General features: G+C 43.5%; 1 protein-coding gene across 8 annotated transcripts in view; it reads left to right on the forward strand.

The window, feature by feature from the left end:
- Positions 1–9,901: 9,901 nt before the first annotated feature.
- Positions 9,902–22,057, forward strand: part of LOC136541714 (uncharacterized) — a 28,872-nt gene continuing 16,716 nt past the window's right edge. For 3 of the 8 annotated variants that reach the window (XR_010780444.1, XR_010780445.1, XR_010780443.1), the window contains exons 1-14: positions 9,903–10,374; positions 12,571–12,721; positions 13,619–13,929; positions 14,555–14,636; positions 15,229–15,544; positions 16,398–16,456; positions 16,842–16,931; positions 17,924–18,015; positions 18,096–18,194; positions 18,281–18,358; positions 19,010–19,094; positions 20,339–20,397; positions 20,486–20,555; positions 21,289–21,380. Coding sequence is in view for 5 of the 8 variants with exons in the window: in XM_066533756.1 (XP_066389853.1) it covers positions 9,986–10,374; positions 12,571–12,721; positions 13,619–13,929; positions 14,555–14,636; positions 15,229–15,544; positions 16,398–16,456; positions 16,842–16,931; positions 17,924–18,015; positions 18,096–18,194; positions 18,281–18,358; positions 19,010–19,094; positions 20,339–20,397; positions 20,486–20,555; positions 21,289–21,380 (1,973 nt within the window). In the remaining 3 variants the exon portion in view is untranslated. Of the gene's footprint in view, positions 10,375–12,570; positions 12,722–13,618; positions 13,930–14,554; positions 14,637–15,228; positions 15,545–16,397; positions 16,457–16,841; positions 16,932–17,923; positions 18,016–18,095; positions 18,195–18,280; positions 18,359–19,009; positions 19,095–20,338; positions 20,398–20,485; positions 20,556–21,288; positions 21,381–22,057 lie in introns of all 8 variants that reach the window. The other 5 variants (XM_066533756.1, XM_066533758.1, XM_066533755.1 and 2 more) reach the window with 4 other exon arrangements.

Raw genomic sequence — 22,057 nt, forward strand, 5'->3', positions numbered from 1 at the left:
GATGAATTAATGATGGAGATGAGTGGGAGGGCTTTGCCTAAGCTCACAAGGTTGCTATGTTAATGCAAATGGCTAAGAGAGTGAGCTTGAGCCAGCCATAGGGCTTAAATAGAAGCCCCCCATGAAATAAAGTTGTTAGGCTACTCATTGCACTGAACACGGGGCGACCGGGCGCTTCGGTCATATCAACCGGACGCATGACCCTAGCGTCCGGTCGTGCGATGCACGCCATGTGTCCCTTCTCTTTAAATACTGAGCACTCGATCCTAATGGTTAAGTAATGATCGGACGTGCTACTGTGAAGTGACCGGACACTGGACCTCAGTGTTCGGTCATTTCCAGTAAGCATCCAGAAGCAAAAAATCACGACCGGATGCATCCGGTCATGCTCGATCGGACACACCCAGCGTCCAGTCACTCAACATCATTATACATCTGACTGACCGGACTCAGGCCCTAAGTGTCCAGTCAGTTTTCACGCTAGCATCCAGTTATGAGACCGAAACAACGTGCCCTCTGCTGCCACTGACCGGACGCATTGGTCCAACCAAGACCAGCATCTGGTCACTTATAGTGACCTCCGTCTTTTCTATATAGGGTGTCGGTGGCACCGTCAAACTGTCTGTACTCTATGGGCAGACACTCCACCGGTGAAGTTAACCCTTGCTCAAATGTGCCAACCACCAAGTGTATCACCTTGTGCACATGTGTGTTAGCATAATTTTACAAACATTTTCAAGGGTGTTAGCACTCCACTAGATCCTAAATGCATATGCAATGAATTAGAGCATCTAGTGGCACTTTGATAACCACATTTCGATACGAGTTTTACCCCTCTTAATAGTATGGCTATCGAACCTAAATGTGATCACACTCACTAAGTGTCTTGATCACTGAAACAAAATGGCTCTTACCATTTATACCTTTACCTTGAGCCTTTTGTTTTTCTCTTTCTTCTTTTCAAGTCCAAGCACTTGATCATTACCATGGCACCACCATCATCATGTCACTATCTTCATTTGCTCCACCACTTGGACTAGTGCTACCTATCTCATAATCACTTTTGATAAACTAGGTTAGCACTTAGGGTTTCATCAATTAACCAAAACCAAACTAGAGCTTTCAGTTGTAGAGGTTCTAGTGATCCTATGGAGCCTGAGAACGACCCCAAACCGATCCATAGGGTTCACACCCTTCTTCCTAGCCTACGGAGCTGAAGCAGTGCTGCCCTCTGACCTCGACTATAGTGCCCCAAGAGTGAAGGCTTTCAACCGCGACCGAGCCATGGAGGCTCAGCAAGACACGGTCGACCTCCTCGAGGAGGCCCACAAGACAACCATCATCTGCTCCGCTCGCTACTAGCAAACTCTCCATAGGTACCACGAAAGAAAGATCAGGGGGAGGATCATCGAAGTCATTGATCTCGTGCTCCGGAGGACCCAATCAACGAAGGAAAAACACAAACTCTCTCCGCCATGGGAAGGACCCTATACGGTGACCGAGGTGATCTGACCGGGCACCTACCGATTGAAGGATGACAACAGCAACGTTCTCACCAACACTTGGAACATTGAATAGCTACACCGTTTTCCCCTAAATTCAGTCTTACCGCTTTTATTCAACACTTGCTCCTGCAAAGCACCCTAGCCCAAACACTTTCAGCCTGGGTCGCTCGGGGGCTCCATGAGGGTACAATACTAAATACTACCTCTCTTTTTCACTATCATATGGTAAAAACTTTGTCCCCGAACGAAAGCGCATTCCATTCCTTTGATTACCCTATGTGACTTTGCTCTTACTCCCAACCAAACGCACCCCGCCATGACCTATGGTTACGAGTAGCCATGCCCAGGTTCTTAAAAGCTATAGCCTATGGAACGAATGGGCAGGTGCGAAAAAGAAAGGATAAAAACAAAGCTACGCTAGGATAAAAAACAAGGAACGAATAGTGATTCCATCACAAAAACAAAACTGATGTATTCATTGATACAAAAACTATTCACATGGGGGCTCCCCCATGAACTTAACGATTACATTTGCTGACTACTTCTACTCTAAATACTATTGTGGCCACTCGGTGGCGTCAGCTGATGCCAAAGGAGAGGACATGGCACATGCCGCCGAACATAACCACCATCGCAAGGGCCTCGCCCAGTTCTGCTCCCTCGACTTCGGCCAGCACAATGGGTACCTTAAGGACCCTACCTAGTTCTGCTCCCTCGACTTTGGCGAGCGCAATGGGTACCTCAAGGGCATCGCACCCATAGATGCTTAGCAGAAGAGCATGGAGCTCCTGACCTTCTCATGCAGTCGAGGCAGCTCCTAGGCAGGGACACTGCCTGCCGAGGTATGGCCGCTATGGCTAGAAGATATCTCATCAAACTTTATGAAATGGCTAACCAAAGCAGCTGTAAGGGTGAAACCTCCCACTGGCATAGTCCCGAGCATCTTCCTCTCTGACAAGGCTCGTCCGAAGAACACTCACTAGAAGGAGTCCACATATGGCACCATCCTGACAAAAACCTCATAGATGGTGATGAAGCCAGCGATGTACGGCACCCTCTAGTGCGCCACCTCCTTCAGCGGAACTAGCCCCTTCTCAGCGAAGACGGCCAGCACCATCTCATCTACATTGGGGGACCTCCAACTCAACATCATGCTCTAGAATCACGAATGAGTCTATGAGTTCTCTTTTCCTTCTCCCTTCCCCTATTTAAAGAAAAGGCGAAGCAGCTAAGGAAAGGCGAAAGGATTGGGGTGAGAAACCCTCTCCCTTTCCCCATTCAATGCAGATGGGAAATGACGGGACACAACCTGACCGATGGGATGCACCCCGCCTGATGGAATGGCACCTGGTCAGATGAGACATGGCCTAGGTATGGCCCACCACTACCACATGACTGGGGGCAAGAAACAAAGCACCACCACGCGCAGGCGGCCCTCCGCCTTCCCAGGCAAGACTTGGAAAGGCCCAACTACGGGATCTCTACCTAAGAGAGACCATCAGGCTTCCTAAGTCAATCGAATGGCTCAGGAAAATGCTGAGAGACAGGTTAGGAGCAAAGGGACGCCCCATGTGGGCCATGCTGACTTAGTCATGAACAACAAGCATGGATCCCGATCAGACATTTCTGATTGGAGCTCTTCAAACCCCATCACTCGAGTCATCAAGGTAACATTACCAAACCCCCACCATTTCTTTATATAATCATTCACACATCCATACACACATTCATTCCATGCACCCGCGCCTCCCAGATGATTCTACCCAAATCACCTAGAGGCTCGGGGGCTAAAGCATTGCATATGTAGTCAAATGCACCACAACGCTCTGTGTTGCGTCACGAAGCGGCAGTTGCCTCATTCAACATGAGCAACAACCGACCGGGGTTCAAAGGCCGGCCCACAAAGGGCTCGAGGCTGCCTCACGTCAAACAGAGCCAAAAGGGGAGAAAAAGCAGATGAGCCCCATGCGGCCCTCGCCCAGTCTACCTCGAAGCAGACAGCGTCATCACAACCTTCTCGTTCGATCCTAAACCTTTGCTAAACTTATAGAATCTCTATCAAGGGGAGGCCAGCAGGCCACCCGGGTCGGTCTCCGAAACAACCTAGGCATCTGCCAGGTTGTAGGTTAAGGAGTAGTGGAATGTCACAAGAGGACTATGCCGACCCCATCACGAATGATGGACCCAGATTTCACTCGATCATACCTGTTAGCGAGCTCACCGAGCATGTCACTCGAGCCTGAGCCATCGAGGCAAGCGACGTTAGCTCAGCCCCTCCAGTTGTGAGAAACCAAGGACAGGATAACGCACAAAACTCAAATTGGCCCCTACCAAGCCCAATGGGGCATAGGGGCTCAAGACACCCAAAAAAAGCCTTGGCTATGTGGGCTGCACCAATGCTAGGATCCGCAAGCTCTGTCTCGCCCGATCCCTAAACTAACTACATCGGCTGCGTGGGCTGCACCGACGCTAGGATCCACGAGCTTCGTCTCGTCCGATCCCTAAACTAACTGCCTCGGCTGTGCAGGCTGCACCAACGCCAAGATCTGTGAGCTTCGTCTCGCCCGATCCCTAAACTAATTGCCTCGGCTACGTGGGCTGCACCAACGCTAGGATCCATGAGCTCTATCTCGCCCGATCCCTAAACTAACTGCCTTAGCTACGCGGGCTACACCGACACCAGGATCCGCAAGCTCCATCTCGCCTGATCCCTAAACTAACTACCTCGGCTGCGTGGGCTGCACCGACGCTAGGATCTGTGAGCTCCGTCTCGCCTGATCCCTAAACTAACTGCCTCGGCTGCATGGGCTGCACCAACGCCAGGATCCGCAAGCTCTGTCTCGCCCGATCCCTAAACTAACTGCCTCGGCTACGTGGGCTGCACCGATGCCAGGATTCACGAGCTCTGTCTCGCTCGATCCCTAAACTAACTACCTCAGCTGTGCGGGCTGCACTGACGCTAGGATCCGCGAGCTTCATCTCGCCCAATCCCTAAAACCGCCTCAGGCTACGCACAACACCTTGGTTGATGACTCTCTCTCGACTAAAATGCACGCACACACGCCCACTGATAGAAACCCCTAGGCGATCCTGCCCAAATCACCCGGGGGCTTGGGGGCTACACCCACGGATGTGCTCACGCACACCTGCCATCAAAATAAAACTTCCCCTGCTAGCAATACGAAAAATCCCCTAGACAATTCTACCCAAATTGCTCGGGGGCTCGGGGACTACACCCGCCATCAAGACAAAAATCCCCTAGACGATTCTACCCGAATTGCCCGGGGGTTTGGGGGCTCCTGTCGGGTTCGTAAACCTAGGGTCCCTCATGGACTAGCTTCCCAGCAAAGGCTCGGCCCAGCAGACAACGTTGCGAATGACGCGCAACTCTTGGGCTGGCCCAAACACCTGATCGACAAGCCAAAAGGACAAACCAATCTCCGACCAAAAGGCCTAGCCGAGGACGAACGGAGCCCACTTCCGACTCTGGCCCGCCTCTCCGACCGGAAGGCCTCACGAAGGAAGAACAGTGCTCGCTTCCAACACTGGCCCACCTCCGGATGGCCTTTTCGACTGAAAGGCCTAGCCAAAACACCACTTCCAACTCTAACCCACTTCTCCGACCGGGAATGCGCTGAAACCCTGCTTACAGCTCCTCTTCGACTAGCGCAATTAGAGTCGACTGGGACTGACCGACCGGGGACGCCCGCTCGGTAAAAACCAAGAAATGGATGGAGAAAGTAAGGCAGGGCACTCAAGTCAACCGTAATACCAAGGACCATACCCTGTACACCTACAGGACACTACCCTACGACCTCCTTGGCATAACAGTAATGAAGCAGTGTTGTAGGCGCCGACATTTTCCCCTACAGTGTTGTGGGCACCATCAACTCCCATACCAAACAAATACGGTAAGGCTCTCCTATGTGCCTCTGAGGCATCAACAGTGTTGTGGGCACCGTCATTTACCTACCATGCGAACATGGTGAAACCCCTTGCATGCCTCTAGGTGTCAACAGTATGGCAGGCATCGACGTCTGCCATACCTGAAGAAGACGACGCAACCTTCCACATGGATCTGACATTAAACAGTATTATAGGCGTCTACCATCATCTTATACCAAGCGGCGTGGACAGCAAGACTTAGCAGCCTACGTACTCTCTCCCTCTTACTTGTAAGGCCATCCCCTTCATCTATAAAAGGGGATGAGCTCTCTTCCAACAAAGAGATTGAAAAAGTTCACTAGTACACAACAATAGAACCACTAGGTTTAAACCACAAGCACACGCTCGAACACTTAGCACATAACGGGGCTCCTGTCACTCTTTGCCCTTTAGACTAGAGTCTGACTAGACCTCTCATACCCCCCCATCTTTCTTCCATCCGTTTGTAACCCCACAACAAACTTCAAGCACCTGGGCCCAGGAATAAAGTCACTGACTGACTCAAACTGGACGTAGGGCACGTTGCTTGAACCAGTATAAACCTTATGTCATTGAGTGCTAGGCCACCTCCGATCACAATGTATAGGAAAACTACAAATATTTACATGTTGGTCACTTTCTACATCGATAGAAACTATGTGAATAAAATACACAAGAAGATAGATCATGATTTTAGGAACCTAACAAAATAAGTTTCACAATTTTTGGATTCCTGTGAGGTTTTATTTTGAATTTACAAGTTTGCACTAGCAATGAAATGAAAAAATGCTTTGGAAAAGAAGAAGGGCCGACAGCCACCTATTCGGCCCAACAGCCCAGCACGAACTCGGCGCGCGTGCTGCGGCTGGCCTAGCAACGGCCCAAACAGAGGAGCCCGTGCGCGCGTGGCAGTTTTGCAGAAATGGACCCGCACTACTATATAATTAGGTTACACTACTTGGCACTATTCCTAGAGACTCAGCTTTTGCACGGGGTCTTTGGAAACATCCTACCTTTGTAATGGGATAGCCCTCGACGTGCCCACGCGCGACGGAGCAGTTCCGGCCGGCATGGCCCGGTCACGCCGGCCCTCTAGGGCTCGCATAGACCCACCCAGGGGGTGGATCACGCTCCTAGACAAAAACGGCTACGCTGGGTGGCGGTTGGAAACCGAAGGAACGCTGTAGTCAGCCGACCACGGTGGCCGTTGAAACAGTACACTGCATGGTGGCGCGCGGGGCTACTTCGACGAGTAAGAGCGATGACAAAGACAACTGAAAGACGTGAGAGCAACAATGGATTACCCCGAGCCAGTCAGCAGTGATGGTGGGAGCGGGGGTAGCTCGAGCAGGTCCGGCCATGTGCACGCGGTGGAGACGGCATGGCTCCATGGCGGCGTGGCCGCGTCAGCTTCCCCCCTCCGGTGGATCCCTCGACTGCCAAGGGCGAGCACCGACACAAGGAAGTCAGGGCGAGCTTGTGGGCACAATCAAATAAACTGCTATCGCTTCGCCCCTACCTTTCTTCCCCACTTCCGGTCACGGCGGCGACATGGCCACGGTGATCCGGACTCCAAATTGACGCGAGGGAGGACATCTAAGGGGACTTGCATGGTTGAAACCACTAATTGCTTATGAGGCCTTGCTACAAGGACGCCGAACTGAGCCGAGGTGCCATGGCCACGCGTTAATACTGCGGACATTGGCGCGGTGGCCCATGACCGGACAGAGCCATTAAGGCGTGCCCGCGCGTGGCCATGCGCATGCAGCGGCGTGGTGTCGCGATGCGGCAAACACCCGCGATATCTAGGTTCTTGGCTAGGTAGGTGGTTCGAGCGGTCAGATGGGCGCCATGTCGCTCCGGCAACTGCGCGACAACATTATGGACCACCATTGCGCTCACGACGGCCACGCCGTGACAACCCATCAGTGCAGCGACTCGTGGAGGTGACCCAGGCCACCCCCAGCCCGACGAGCGATCGTCAGCCCCCAAGGCTAACCATGGCACGACCCTAGCCAGGAACGGTCAGCCACGATAGCGTGCACGTGGTGCCCGCACCTACAGAGCCAGCGGTCGAACGGTGACGAGCATGCTTTTTAAAGCGACACAAAAATTGCTGACGATCATGAGTGAGGTTCAACTAATTCCACGACTCTAAAGTTGATCTTATCAGCTATCTAACGGAACAATCCACACAACAAAAGGGCCACCCGAGAGGAAGATACATGCGTGCCAAGATGAGTTCGTCCTCGAAGTTCCGGTTCGCGATAGAGCGTTGACACAGAGCTCGCAGCGCGTTCTAATGAACTTAGGTAAATTTTTCTGAGGCCCACGTGACACTCAACACGACTATAACCTACACCATTCTCGAGTGCTCACCTTAGGGCAACCAATAGTGCTCCAACATATAAAAATTGCTTAATCATTTTTATTGGAATTTAAATGTCGAAATGGCATTGTCGATTATCGTTACAGACTTAAAAACTAAACAACCATTAGCACTTATGATTGAATTTTTAAAAAGGTCGGAACTTCATCAATTTCAACTAGACAACATGTCATGATCTAGTCCATACTTCGTACTAACTGGTAGGAACAAAATATTAAAGCACTATTTAAGTATGTTCCACTCTATAATTTATCAAAGATAGCACTTTAAACTTAAAAATCGTTTGTTTGCCGACTTAACCGTGAAGAGTGGATTTAATTTCAATTTGATTTTCGAGCTTCGCAAAAATACTAGCTGACATTATTATTCTTCAAGATTTAAAATTGCATGCCCAGCTATGTAACTCGCCCTCAAATCTTTATTTCTACACTGTACTCCAGTTATAAATGGGTCGATATTCATAGAAATTGTTTTCATGCCAACAATTAACATAACTCATTCTATTCTTTTTGTTAGGAGTTTTCATCAACACCTCTTTACGCTAAATAAACGAACTCACTATATTACTAGATCTATTTCTCAGGCCATAATCTCGGTGATTAGCAAGGCCATAACACCAGAGGTGTTACAACGCCGTCCACCGGGATGGGATGGAACGCCACGACCGGCTGACGATATCGAGGCATAGCATCAGTGGTGAACAGGAGCCCGACGTGGAGCCGTCCCAGCCACCATCTACAGCGTCGACGGGACCCGCATGGAGAAGAAGGATACGGTGGTCCCAGAGGGCTTCTTCTCCTCGATTTTCTCCCTCTTTCTCTCTCTCTTCTCTTTTTCTGATGTAACCTGCATCTTTCTCTTCTTCTATAAAAGGGGAACACAACGCAACACAAAGGGAGATAGGCACGAGTACATGGCTGAGCAGCTGAACAAACTCTCAGCACTTTTCAATCTTTCCACTAGAGACCTGGGATCCGCTCCCTCTCTCGCCCATCTGTAACCCCTACTACAGACAGTGTCCGTAACACGAGCAACAACAGACTGAACGTAAGGACGTTCTGCACGAACCAGTATAATCCTTGTGTTATCCGAGCACACCATCCGGACCAGATGTACAAACTAAAAATTTACTAGCCGATGATCCGAAACACCGACACACTCCACAAGTTCGAGAATCGGCCATGTGCTTTACTCTAAACACTAAACAGTCCAGCACCTTACCACCTAAGTTTCTTATGCTAGAGTAAACTAAGGGCATCGCCAGCGGTGAGTCGATCATGATCTAAAAAAGCTGTCGTGCATGTGCAGGAATCGCTTCTCAAACCGGTTCACTGTTCTCCAGTCGGCCCACATCAACTCATCAATCTTGTGCAACTCCATGTAGATGGCGTCTCTCGCAAAGCAGCAAACAATCTTTTATAGTTGTTTACGTCTAATGAATCAATGCAAGATGTTGAGTCTACTCCTCTCTGTCTCCTCCGTGAATCGGTCTCCTCTAGCAGTTGAGCCGACTCAAGCCAAGCCACGTAAGATGATGAGTCACTTTTCTTTTGGCCACCGGAGAAGCTCTAAGAAGTCCTTAGGCCATCGAATTTGAACAAGTCCTTAAGTAAGATTTACTTAAGGCATAGGACATTAATAAAATGTCGAACTATAAATATGATAGTTTTTATGGATAGTTAAATAAAGTGATTGTGTAAGCTATTAACTTGTTACTTCAATTATTGTGTAAGTTTTGTTTTATTTGTATGAGCATGAATGTCTGAATTATGATTCTATGCCCTATTGCGGCTTGTGAGCTACTGTATGTTTGGCTATGTAAGATTGACATATTTACGTTACATTTAACTATAAATTTATTATTTCATATTACTGTGATTTTATTATTTAATCTCTGTTGAATATAGCCGAAACCAGGTACGAAATCTGATGCTTGTGGTTGAAAGTTAGGAACTCGTGGGCGGACCTGCTGTTATCCATGTCAGGTTTGTTTAGATTCGCGTATATTCATTTTAATATACATGAGTTGAGGTGGGTCGGAAACCAGCCCTGATACAATAAAATTAAAATATTAAAACCCTAATAACAAACCTCACCGCCGCCCGCCGCCATAACGGGCGTCGGACGCAGTCTTCTCAATTCTTCTTCCCGCTCCGCGTTCGCCGCCATGCGCCCCGGCTTCCTCCGCGAGGCCGAGCTCCGCCTCCTCCGCTGCACCCTCCCCGCCCCGCCCTCGACCCCGCCCCCACCCGCTTCCCCTCCCCCTGCGCATCCGCTCGGCCCCGCCGCCGCCTCCGCGCTCGCCGCCGTTGAGGCCGGCGACTACGAGGCTGCGCTCGCCGCCGCTGCGCCGCACCTCCTCCCGGCCTCCGCCTCCTCTGGGCCTCCCGGCTCTGCCGCGCAGTTCTACGCCGAACTAGGTGCCGCCGCTCGGGCGTTCCTGCTGGGGGATGGGGACGGGGGAGCGGTGGGAGAGGGGTTCGAGTGCAGGTGCGCGGTTGTGCTCTCCGCTGGGGTGGCCGCGCTGCTCGCGTTCACGCAACAGAACATGACTGGGTGAGTTAGTTTCTGGGTTTTGTCTCTCTTTATTTTTTCTATTTTACTATATGATTAGGGAAAGCCATGGCTCACTGTGTGCGCTTAGTTTGGCAAACAACTTAGTGGAAGAAACGTTAGATTTTTAATATCTGGGGATCCTTTTGATCAATTACAGCTTGCATATATACTAGACTGAGGGTATAGTTTTAAGCATTGGTCCAACATAATGTGATGGGCTAGTTCCATTTAGCCTCTAGAATTAACCTTCTGTAAATTGGATCACAGGTTTTAAAGGCACTTTCAAAATTGCTAATTTCACATAGTTCTAAAATGTGGCATAGTAGAATATCGTTGGAGTTTGCCAAGTAAGATATCGAGATTATTGAACTTTCTCCTGAATGTTGACTTATAGGAAACAAAAATGGGAATACTCTTGATTGCTAGCATGTGGTATACTCCTTGTACATGTTAGTCAGATGGATGTAGTTGAGGGACTAGGGAGCTATGTTGACTTGGTGAGGGAATGCAATGTGGTTACATACTACCTCCATTTCTATATTTAGGTTGTTTTAGGTTCCAAATTATAAGTCGCTTTGACTTTTTGGGTACATCAATTTTACTATGTATTTAGATATAACAAAATCTATGTATCAAAAAGTCAAAGCGACTTGTAATTTGGAACGGAGGGAGTACTTAATTTTCACTAAATATAAGTCATCCTAGAACTTATATGCATCTTTTATCCTTTTCTTCCCTCTTTGCTCCTGCTTACAACAACAACAACAACAACAACATAGCCTTTCAGTCCCAAGCAAGTTGGGGTAGACTAGAGTGGAAACCCACAAAGAGCCCCAAGTCACGGTTCAGGCACTTCAATAGCTGCTATCCAAATACTCATTCAAACATAGATCTCTAGGTATATCCCAAGCATTCAAATCTCTTTTTATTGCCTCCCTCCATGTCAATTTCGGTCTTCCTCTACGTCTCCTCATATTATTAGCTTGGCTTAGGACTCCACAATGCACTGGTGCCTCTGGATGTCTTCTTTGGACATGGCCAAACCACCTCAACCGATGTTGGACAAGCTTTTCTTCAATTGATGCTATCCCTAGGCGATCACGTATATCATCGTTCCGAACTCGGTCCATTCTTGTGTAACCACAAATCCATCGCAACATACGCATTTCTGCAACACTTAGTTGTTGAACATGTCGAATCTTTGTAGGCCAACATTATGCTCCATACAATATAGCCGGTCTAATCGCCGCTCTATAAAACTTGCCTTTTAGCTTTTGTGGTACTCTCTTGTCATAGAGAATGCTAGAAGCTTGTCGCCACTTTATCCACCCTGCTTTGATTCTATGGCTAACGTCCGCATCAATATCTCCATCCCTCTGTAGCATCGATCCCAGATACCGAAAGGTATCCTTCTTAGGAACTACTTGACCTTCCAAACTCACATCTCCCTCCTCCTGTGCAGCTCCGCCAAAGTCATATCTCATGTATTCGGTTTTAGTTCTGCTCAATCTAAAACCTTTAGACTCAAGGGTCTACCGCCATAACTCTAGTTTCCTATTTATTCCCGCCTGGCTTTCGTCCACTAACACTACATCATCAGCGAAAGTATGCATTAAGGGCACTGAGGTCATTTTATCTACTTTCTTGACCCTTGTACAAAAGTCTAAAACGACCTGCATTTGGAGTCAGGGAATAAATATTTCGGGGACTGTTTGTGGCTTCTTGCTGGAGATAGCTTCCCCACAGGAAGTATTGCCAGAGGGTGTCATGGAAGCATAAATAGATGCATGCAGCAGAGTTTGATCTGCAGATGTGCTCTATTGTTTCGTTTATGGGAACATCTGCAGTTTCATTGTCTAGTAATACTGTTTGAGCTGTAATTGACTTGATTTCTGAGAATTTCTTTTTTTTTGTAAAGCAAATTGTTTGTATACTGTAGAAAAAACAATTTATAAAATGAAGGGATGGGCTGGTGTTTCTATAGAAAGGACGAGCTGGTGTTTCTATATGATGATATAGTACATTGTATTCTGTCTGATACTCTGATGTCATATCTAGCTGTAATACATGATTCTATTATTACAAATGACATGACTCTACCAAATCTGATTTATCTTTTCATGTTAATTTTACCCTGTTGGATTTTTAGGGAGGTACTGTTTTTTTATATATATTTGCTTTTCAAAATGTTTTTAGGCCTCCAAGGAAGTTTCCCACTTTTCCTTTCTGGATTTCATCTTTAGATGAAAGATGCTATAGCAATCTTGGAGACATATGGGATGCCTGGGCTTCTGACAATTTAGCTTCTTTTGGTTCTCATGTTCATGGGAAATTTTCACTCTTGCAGGTATGTGTGTTGAGGTTGGCTCATTTATTTTCTCTATTTATGTCTTGGAATTTAATTGTTGGTTAAAGTGACGTTCTGTTATTTTTTGTTCAATTCATTCACACCTCCCCTATGGCCTTTGCATAATCAGTTAATCTATGTTTTGAAATAACATGTCATCGATGAAAGACTTGGATGGCGGGTTTTGAGCTTTGGGAAATGGCAAAGTTATAGTAGCTGAAGTTTATGTGGGTGTGATATACACATATAGTATTTTTGTTGAGCATATGTTACATCATCTTGGGTACTAAGGGTTAGTCATGCGAACTATGCCAGCCTGTAGCCTGATCAGTGCAAGTTTGTCAATTTTTGGCACATACATTATCAAAGCTTAAAATGAGAGATTGGCGACAACACAACGTTTTTAAAGATACAGGCCATCTATGCCATATGTTGACATTTATCTGTCTTAGACATTTCTTTATGGAGGACCACAAAATCATTGCATCTACAACAACAAATTCCTCCACCAAACATATTTGAATCCGTATGGAGTGCTGATCATTCTAACTTCTCTACATTACTAATGTAAGAGGTATAAATTGTAAAGTGCATCATAGAGTTTTTTTGTTATGTTTTTAACATATTTATAGACACAGGCCCTTAGCTTGTGCCAATACTCCATAGGACTCGTATTTTATTTGTGTCTAGTGTAGCAGTCTTGCAATTGGCTGTATTTGTGTTTACGTCAAGCCAAGTTCTGTGATCAAAAGCTTTGATTTGTATTGAGCCTTTTAGTACCATAGGTGGCGACAAAGCGTCTGATTCTGTTTATTCATTGCCAAATTTAGCAGACACAAAATGTCTTCCTGGTTTTGTATTTACAGTATTTTGAGTTTCTATCTTATTCTTTTGCAGTTCATTGTCTTTGCAAAGCTTTTGTTTACCAGCCTACAGAGTCTGGATCTCTCTGATTGCTGCAGTGTGCCATGGTGGTTGTTTAGAATATCAATGTTCCAGCAGAACATCTTGGATGACTTATCATCGTCTTTGTTTGATCAAGTGCAAGTGTACAAGAATAAGATGTTGGACCATTTTGGTGAACTGGAAAAGGTTTCTACCTACTGGGATTATTTATTGTCTGATGGAGAAGGCTCTTATTTTGTTTCAGCTGCTTTCTTAGAGGCTGGAATTGTGGAATACAAATATGGTCGTGTTGATGCTTCAAGGTCTTTTTGTCACTCTCAGTTTGAGAGCTTTAAGTTTCCTCATAATATTTGTTCTTTGCTCAAAGTCACACTACTAAATTTACAGGAATCCTATTACTCAGGATTGCCAAAATAATATAAACATTTGATAAGAAATGCTGTATATATTATTGTAAACTGTTTCTCAGAATTATAACATCTTAGGCTCCGCTTGTCACTGTGATCGGTTGTTTGTTTCTAACTTCTTCCCATGCAGTTGTTGGAAGCACTGAAGGAGGTTCCAGTAGATTCTAGGAGTAGGAGGGGCCAGTAGTTGTAATCTGAAAATATCATCAAATTTAAATTCTACAATTCTAAAGGAATCTGCACCCTTTTTTTTTTGGGGTGGATGTGTTGGCAGGCATGACCCCTTTTGGCCTTTAACTATCCTCTGCCACTGATTGGAAGCATCATTTTAGGATCTGTAACTGAAAAATCATAGTAAGCTTGGTAACCTGTGCAGTGCAGCACAGCATGGCACAGCAAGTCAGCAACCATAAACATATCCTTGGGCATTCAGCCAATATGTATTCAAACTGCATAGGATTGGAAAACTGATAGCCATTTATGAACATATACTTACGATCTTGTCTGGGTGTTTGGGTAGGTTGCATCTCAATAGCGCACAAGAAGCATGTGGTCTGCACCTCTCCCTTACAGGAATCCTTGGTTTTCGAACAATACACCAGGTGAATTATACTGCACTCTGATCTTTTTTCTTTATGTTTTGTATACCATGTCCTCTTAGTTTGATTGATAGATACATCACTTTGTTTCGCAAAACATACTAAAAGAAACATACTCCGTTTCAAATTATGACATTTTGGCTTTTCTAGATACATTGCTTTTACTATGTATGTAGACATAGCATGTATCTAAGTGCATAGCAAAAAACTATGTATCTAGAATAGCAAAACATCTTATAATTTGGGGAGGCAGTACCTTTTAGTTTCTCCTTTTCACCAAATCCAAGCTTACCGTGCACACAAGCTAGGAAGATTCTAAGTCGGACAAATATTATTTGCATTTTTACTACAGATACTGCAGTGGCATACTGCAAACCTCTTTTACAGCATTGAAGTAGAGTAGAGAAAGGATGTATTTGAATAACTACACCATCTGTTTCCTGAAATAGACATACTTAGTCAGATGACAGGGCCTAAGGAAATGGACTCGCATGTCAAAATGGAGGAGTAACAATAGCGTTTGACCTTTCTATCTATTGTTATAAAGAGTGAACATCTGTTCTTGAAAAATGAAGCGATCCAGCTATTGTTATAGGTGGATGCAAAGTCTCAAATGGTGCTTGTAGCGAAGACCAATAAATCGGGCTCTGATGAAGGACAAGTGACAGAACCCACAGTAGCTCAGAATGACAATGCAGCTTTAAAAAATGCAAGGAGCTTCGATCCTGTTGAAGGCGATGAATTCTGTGACATACTAAGAATGCCCAGACTGGTGCATGATGGGAGTAATTCTGCCAGTGAAGATACAACAAACCACACTGCAAAAATATCACTATCGGCTATACAGCAGGCTGCTGTACTTGCACAATGCTTGCATGTGAGCCGGAGGAGTCGTAGTGATGAAATGTCTGGTATGTCTGTTTTCATTCCCTGTGGACACTTGTGATTTCCCCCCTCCTGTTTTAAGCATGCAAAGAAGTTTATTTGGCATCACAATCTTGTTTGCAAATAGAGTTCTGGGTGACAAAGATGGCTTCAATTGTCATACTTTCTAAATTATTTTAAATGAGAGTTCTGGTTTAGTTGTTTTTCACATATATGCATGGAGAATAAAGTAGCTCCTTTAGTAATAGCGTTTAGTTTATTCTGATCATGTGAAGGCATTGAAAATTCTGAATTAAAAGTGACAGACATTTTTTTTTGCATGGAGGAATTTCAGATTCCAAATGAAAAAAAGTTTGTTTAGTAGATGGCATTGAAAATCAAGCTATGTCATAGTTTGACATGCCATTTCAGTTTTTATTTGTATGCGGACCATTTCTTTTTACTTAATATTGCATACTCCCTCAGACAAAAGTATGAAGTAGGTCTTATCTTAGCACATGAACCAAGAATGCATAAAAGATTACTGGACTACCCTAATTCGTGTCTCTTACAATGTTGAATGCATGCATATGAGGATGCGAAGTGATAGATTAGTGTTCGTTAACAATACATAGGAGATTACAATAATACCCCTGACTATTATACCTTAACAGTACGTAGGAGACAGCACATCTTTTGCATTGGAAGGTGAAATAAGCCTAACATTTATGGACAAGACCATTATTCAAACAACTGACCTTGTCTTTTTGGAGAGGATACAATTTTTTGAAGTACTACAGTATTTTTTTCATGCTGGGTGTGTAACTGGATTTTAGTATATACTTCCCAAATGATTGTTTATGTTATCATCATGTGTAAGTTTTTTGGTTTTATATGCAGGGTGGGAGATGGCACCATACATAGAGTCAATCGATTCTCAGGAGGAATCTTACTTTGTGGTATGATTCTGATTGCACTATATTGCTCTGGTGGAAACATGTGTGGCACCATTTCTTGTTCTAACACAAAAACATAAAAATCAAGATTCGGTTGCTTGGCTGCTTGAGGCTCACTCTTTTTTTCTTAACATTGTGCAAACCTTTTTATCCTTCAATGTCTACTCTGATTGTTAATCTCATGTGTTGGCCCACAACCTATGCATGGGATGTCATTCCACAATTTTGACTCCAACCTTATTTCTGTTATGGAGATCTCGTTTCTGTGCTCAAACAATATTTGGATAATTCACTATCGTTTACTCAAGTTTTCCCTGCGTCTGTGAAAATATAATAAGGATAGCTTGGTGAATATCAGAGAAGTATATATATTTTTTTCTTATTTCAGATCAGGAGTTTGTGCGATATACTGCGTGTTAGATGGGAGTCGACTCGCAGTCGGACAAAGCAGCGGGCACTACTAATGATGGAGAATTTGGTAAGGGATGAATCACCTATCAGATTGTATAATCTTTGTTCAAAGGTTCAAATAATCACAATGTATATATATGGGTGTTCATTCAGGTTTCAGGTAGACAGTATCTTTTTCATTATGGTTGCAGTTTGCCTATATTTTTGGCTTCCCGATCACTAGAGTATTTGCATGTTTGCAACTCATCAGGCCTTTGATATTTATCTATGCCATTGTTCCATTTACTTTGTTTATTTTATTGTTTGGATGACTAACACTTTGCTTTCGTACAAGACCAAAATTGTATGTGGGTATATTATTTCAGTTGCTTCCTGGTTTTCATTGGTTCCCTAAGACCCTAAAATTGCACTAATAGGTTGGTTGCTACCTGCACTTGTTCCGGGATTAACTAATCTGTTGATTTAGGTTATTTGTTATCTATTTTTGGGTAACTTTCTAGTTCCTAAATTCCTAACCATGATGCTCTAAACTTACAGTTACATTCTTCATCTAACAGTTTCATGGCAGAACCATATCTGTTGAAAAATTTGAATGCAAAATAATTTCAATTCTAATGAATATTTGTTCCTCCAGTTCCATTTCCCCTTTGTTCTCTCTCTCCTCCATCCATCCCTCCTCTCCGTCTCCCTCTACCCCCCTCGTCCCCCCCTAACTCCCCCTCTCCTCTCCGTCTCCCTCCCCCCTCTCTGAAATCATGCTGATAATTGACCATTGTGGTTGAGACTTGAGAATACATAGTTAAGTAGACTTTCCCCCCTCCAATGTTCACAGATCAGAAGTGAAGTTGGTTATACTGAGATCTTTACATTACTTGTGAGCTGCTGCTATCAATATCTTTTTAGGTCCAACTTGACTGGATAGGCCTGAGCAACTGGCCTGTTTTTTTCCAGACTTTTGCCAGTGTTGTACTTTAAACACTTCATTTTAGGTTTGATTGAGAAGCTTTGTTTTTTCAATGTATATCGCACCTAATATACAAATTCAATGTATATTATTAGGTTGAAGATATTGGCAAAGAATTCCCTTCTGCCCCACAAAGAGTTAAAATGGTTTTTGCGGTTCATATGCCAACTCTTCCCGCATTGAGGAAGTATGCAGTAATATATATAAGCTTCTTTGTTCTTCCTTTCTGGAACACTAATGTGACTTGGACTTGTTTTACTACTCAAGAGAATATGGCGAACTTTTGATCAGTTGTGGCATAGTTGGAGAAGCACTGAATATATTTAAAGATCTTGAATTGTGGGACAATTTAATATATTGTTATCGGTATGCATTTCAACTTGAAATAGAACCGTCCTACATTCAGTTGAATCTTTTGCCGTAACATACACTGAAGTTCTGTTATTTGGCAGATTATTAGGTAAAGTGGCTGATGCAGTTAGTCTAATAAATGCTCGACTTTCTGTTACACCAAATGACCCAAGGTTATGGTGAGTATCTTGGGACTATTTTGCATTTTTGAATAAATGTTACAAATTCTCTGTCATCTTCTTAAGCAATTATTTCTTGCCTTATAGTCCTGTCCAAAAGTTTTAAGTGGTATGAGCAAAATCTCGTTTTCCAGAAGTATTCGTCACCGAAGCTTCTCTCTCCTTTTTTTTTCTCAGTTTCCTCCGACTGTGACTCCCCTTATGGCATGCAGATTGAATGCATGACTGCTCTCCCGTTAACGTGGTATACGACTGTCAGATTGAATAGTCCCACCCTTTCAAGACAATAGATAAATACTATTGTAAAGAGTGATGTCAGAATACGACCCTAAAGATTGTTCTTCACAATCTCTCTCCAAAAGAAATTAAATCTTAGATGCACAAAATATCATTTCAGTTTTTACCTTTTCAGGTATCTCCCTAGTAATTGTCCTGTCTAGTATAAGAACTGAAATATACTGAAGACAATATCATAAAGTCTGTAGATAGAACAGTTAAAAATTCTTGATTATTGTCAAAACAAATACAAATAAAGGATTGCTGAGTGATTTACCAACTTCTAGCGTTTATTGTTTGGAATGATCATGTTCTACCTCATGTTTACTTTTTGTTTCCTTGCATTTTGCTATCTGATGAGAGACTCTCATTTAGGTGTTCACTTGGTGATGTTACAAATAATGACGATCATTATAAAAAGGCATTGGAAGTATCAAATAGTAAATCAGCCCGAGCTATGGTAAAGTTGATGTTAATTCTTTTCAGTTTCCTTGATCATCTTGTTTGTGGCAGATCGTTGTATATAGGAATTGGATTAGGAAATGGTATTAATGACAATAGGATAGCTCATTCACCTAGCACCAAAGTTTTCAGACCAAGGTTGAGAGAGTTTCAAACATGTTCTGATTTGAGCATGTTTCCACATGTCTTGATGAAACTTTAAAGCTTCAAGACAGGTTTTATATTTGTTTTAAAGTGAATGGCCTCTTAGTGTCTAATCTAATTAATCTTTAGGCTCAGCCTCTGTCACTTCAAATCCATAAGAGCTGTTGGGAGAAGCATAAGCCTTACTGAGATTACCATAAATATGATACTGGAGTTACCAGAAAAGGATGTGGAGTTATAAAGCACTTTGATAAGTGATATGTTGTAACGATTTTGTACAATCGTCCGTTAAAAAAAACCGATTTTGTACAATCTGTGGTCCACAAACATCTATCTGCTTTGAAGTGCAGTTGAACCTACATATTCGAATTAGGTGCTATTTTGTTTTCTGGTTGTGCTTGGAGGAATAAATTAGATTTGTTGATGAATCTGATTTAGGCTCACAAGAAAACTTCTAGTTTCCAGAGAGTGCAGAAGTCAACTTGTAGTAAAGAAGAACATTTATTTTTCATGGAGTTTCATCCAAGCCTTTTCTATTTATCAAAGGGTGTTCCTTTTTTTTTTTGTGATTTAGTGTTTGTGGGTTTGAGTTTGCAACATCTTTTGCCCCTTCTTTTCTTAATATTTGAGTTTCATCTAAACCTCGTACTTGAAACTTCAAAGGTTCGTATTATCTTAATAAAGTTGGATATGTGCAAGTTTAAAGAAGTTCCAATCATGTTTTCCACACACACACACACACACACACTCAAAGTTCCGTAACTTACATTGGATCTGGATACACTCTGGTCATGTGCCAACTGTGTTTCCTCATGCTGTGCCACCCTACGCACTTGCTTAACAGTTAACAGTTAAGTTGTCTCATGTTGAAGAATGAGACAGTTTATCTTGTGTTGAAGCCTAAAGTAAAAGTAGTTGATAGGCTTAATTGTAAACGTGAGGTGCTGAGTGACATTGAGATAAAGTAGGTTAGTCATGAATGAAGCAATGCAACATCATTGCTTTCCCTTGCTGTTTGGGCCATCAATGACATCCAATTGTGCAGTTTCTCTTTTCTATTGTGGAACCGTTCTCACAGCGTCTTACTTTTTCATGTAGCGTTCTCTGGCTCGCAGTGCGTACAACAGGAATGACTTCCATACATCCAAAATCCTGTGGTATAAGACTATCTTAAGCAAAAATGTTGTTTATCGTTGATTCATTGTCAATAACTTGCAAAATCTCTTGCTTTTGAACTTTGAATAGGGAATCTGCATTGTCGTTGAACTCTTTGATTCCAGATGGCTGGTTTGCATATGGCACAGCTGCATGGAAGGTAATTTTACGAATTTTCAAATTCTTTTGCAAAGAGAAAGTATGTATGGATATTTTATTCTGCATATGTAGTAGTGACATTTCTTAGAACGGAAGTTTTGTATAATTATTTGAATAAGACTGTCTTGCTATTTTCTTCATTGTTATGGATCACTACTTATTTGCAACTTACTGTTTTGCATTTCTGGCAATATGGAACTAGAGATCAGACTGCTGCCTTGTGGAAGTTAAGGCAAGGTTCTTTTTAAGGTTTTCCCATTATGGCTTTAGGCTCCTAAAAATATGCTTTCAAGTTTCAACTGTTACGGATAAAGAGAGACTGAACTGGATGATTATATTGAGGCCCAATGGAAACTATATATAGAGTACATGAGAGACACGAGAGGAAAACCCTAGACTAGGAGATTACACTAATACCCTTGACTATTATACCTTAACATCAACTAATTGTCAATTTATCATATCATAGGCGGGAAATATCGTGTTTTCACAGTATTTAAAATATTGGACAAATATCATGTCATGTGTTGGGCTGTTGGCATGACAACTTGAGTGTGGAGTCAACTATCATGTCATGCTTTGGCATGGCAATGCTTTGTTACCTTAAATTTGGTTGTGGCAACATGATTTTGCCTTTATGTTCCCGCTTGCTTCTATTACCTTTACTTATCAGCTTTGTTGCTTCCTTAGAATATATGTTGTCAAATAGATTGACTGTTTATGTGTTCATACAGGACAAGGATCTTGACAAAGCTGTGGATGCGTTTAGTCGTGCTGTACAGATAGATCCTGAGAATGGAGAAGCATGGAACAACATAGCCTGCCTGTATATCACTTTCTATACTTGTTCCTTGTTTGTATTAGGATGCTGATGGTTTGGCCTGATGTGCAATGTCATTAGCATTTATGCTTGACAAGGTGTTATGTGCCCTGATTTACCATGTCATTAAATTTTTCCTCGTGTGTTTCGAGTCGCGGTCTCCTCGCATTGCACAGGCGAGGGTAAGGCTTGCCACTGACACCCTTCCCCAGACCCCGCACAGAGCGGGAGCTCTCTGCACTGGGTATGCCCTTTTTTTTGTTTCTCTCATTTGCGCTGTTGATATTTTCTATTTTATTTTGATCTTGCTGTTTTACCTTGTCAATTCAATCTGCTCTGTAGAATATATTGGTTTTAGCATTTCTCTCTGTGGTATTATGCTGTTGTGCATCATGGTCTATCTTTCAAAAATTATTTCGTGGAAATTTGTGTACATTGAGTCGAGCCTTGTGTTACTCTTATCAAGCACTCATTGGTTGTTAGTACTTGCCAGTCTGTTGGTTTATTAGCCTTTTAGAACAATCGTTATTGTTCCATAAAAAAAAGACAAAATAGATCACATGGTATAGAAGTTATGCTGTACAGAGCTCATGTGAGCAATGTAATGGTCGGGTGATTTATTGATGATGTTTGTTTGTGCTATCATTTTTTATCTTGTATCGACCTTTAATGTAGCTAATTAT

This window comes from Miscanthus floridulus, chromosome 3 (assembly GCF_019320115.1).
Source record: "Miscanthus floridulus cultivar M001 chromosome 3, ASM1932011v1, whole genome shotgun sequence".
In the NCBI taxonomy this organism is placed as follows: Eukaryota; Viridiplantae; Streptophyta; class Magnoliopsida; order Poales; family Poaceae; genus Miscanthus; species Miscanthus floridulus.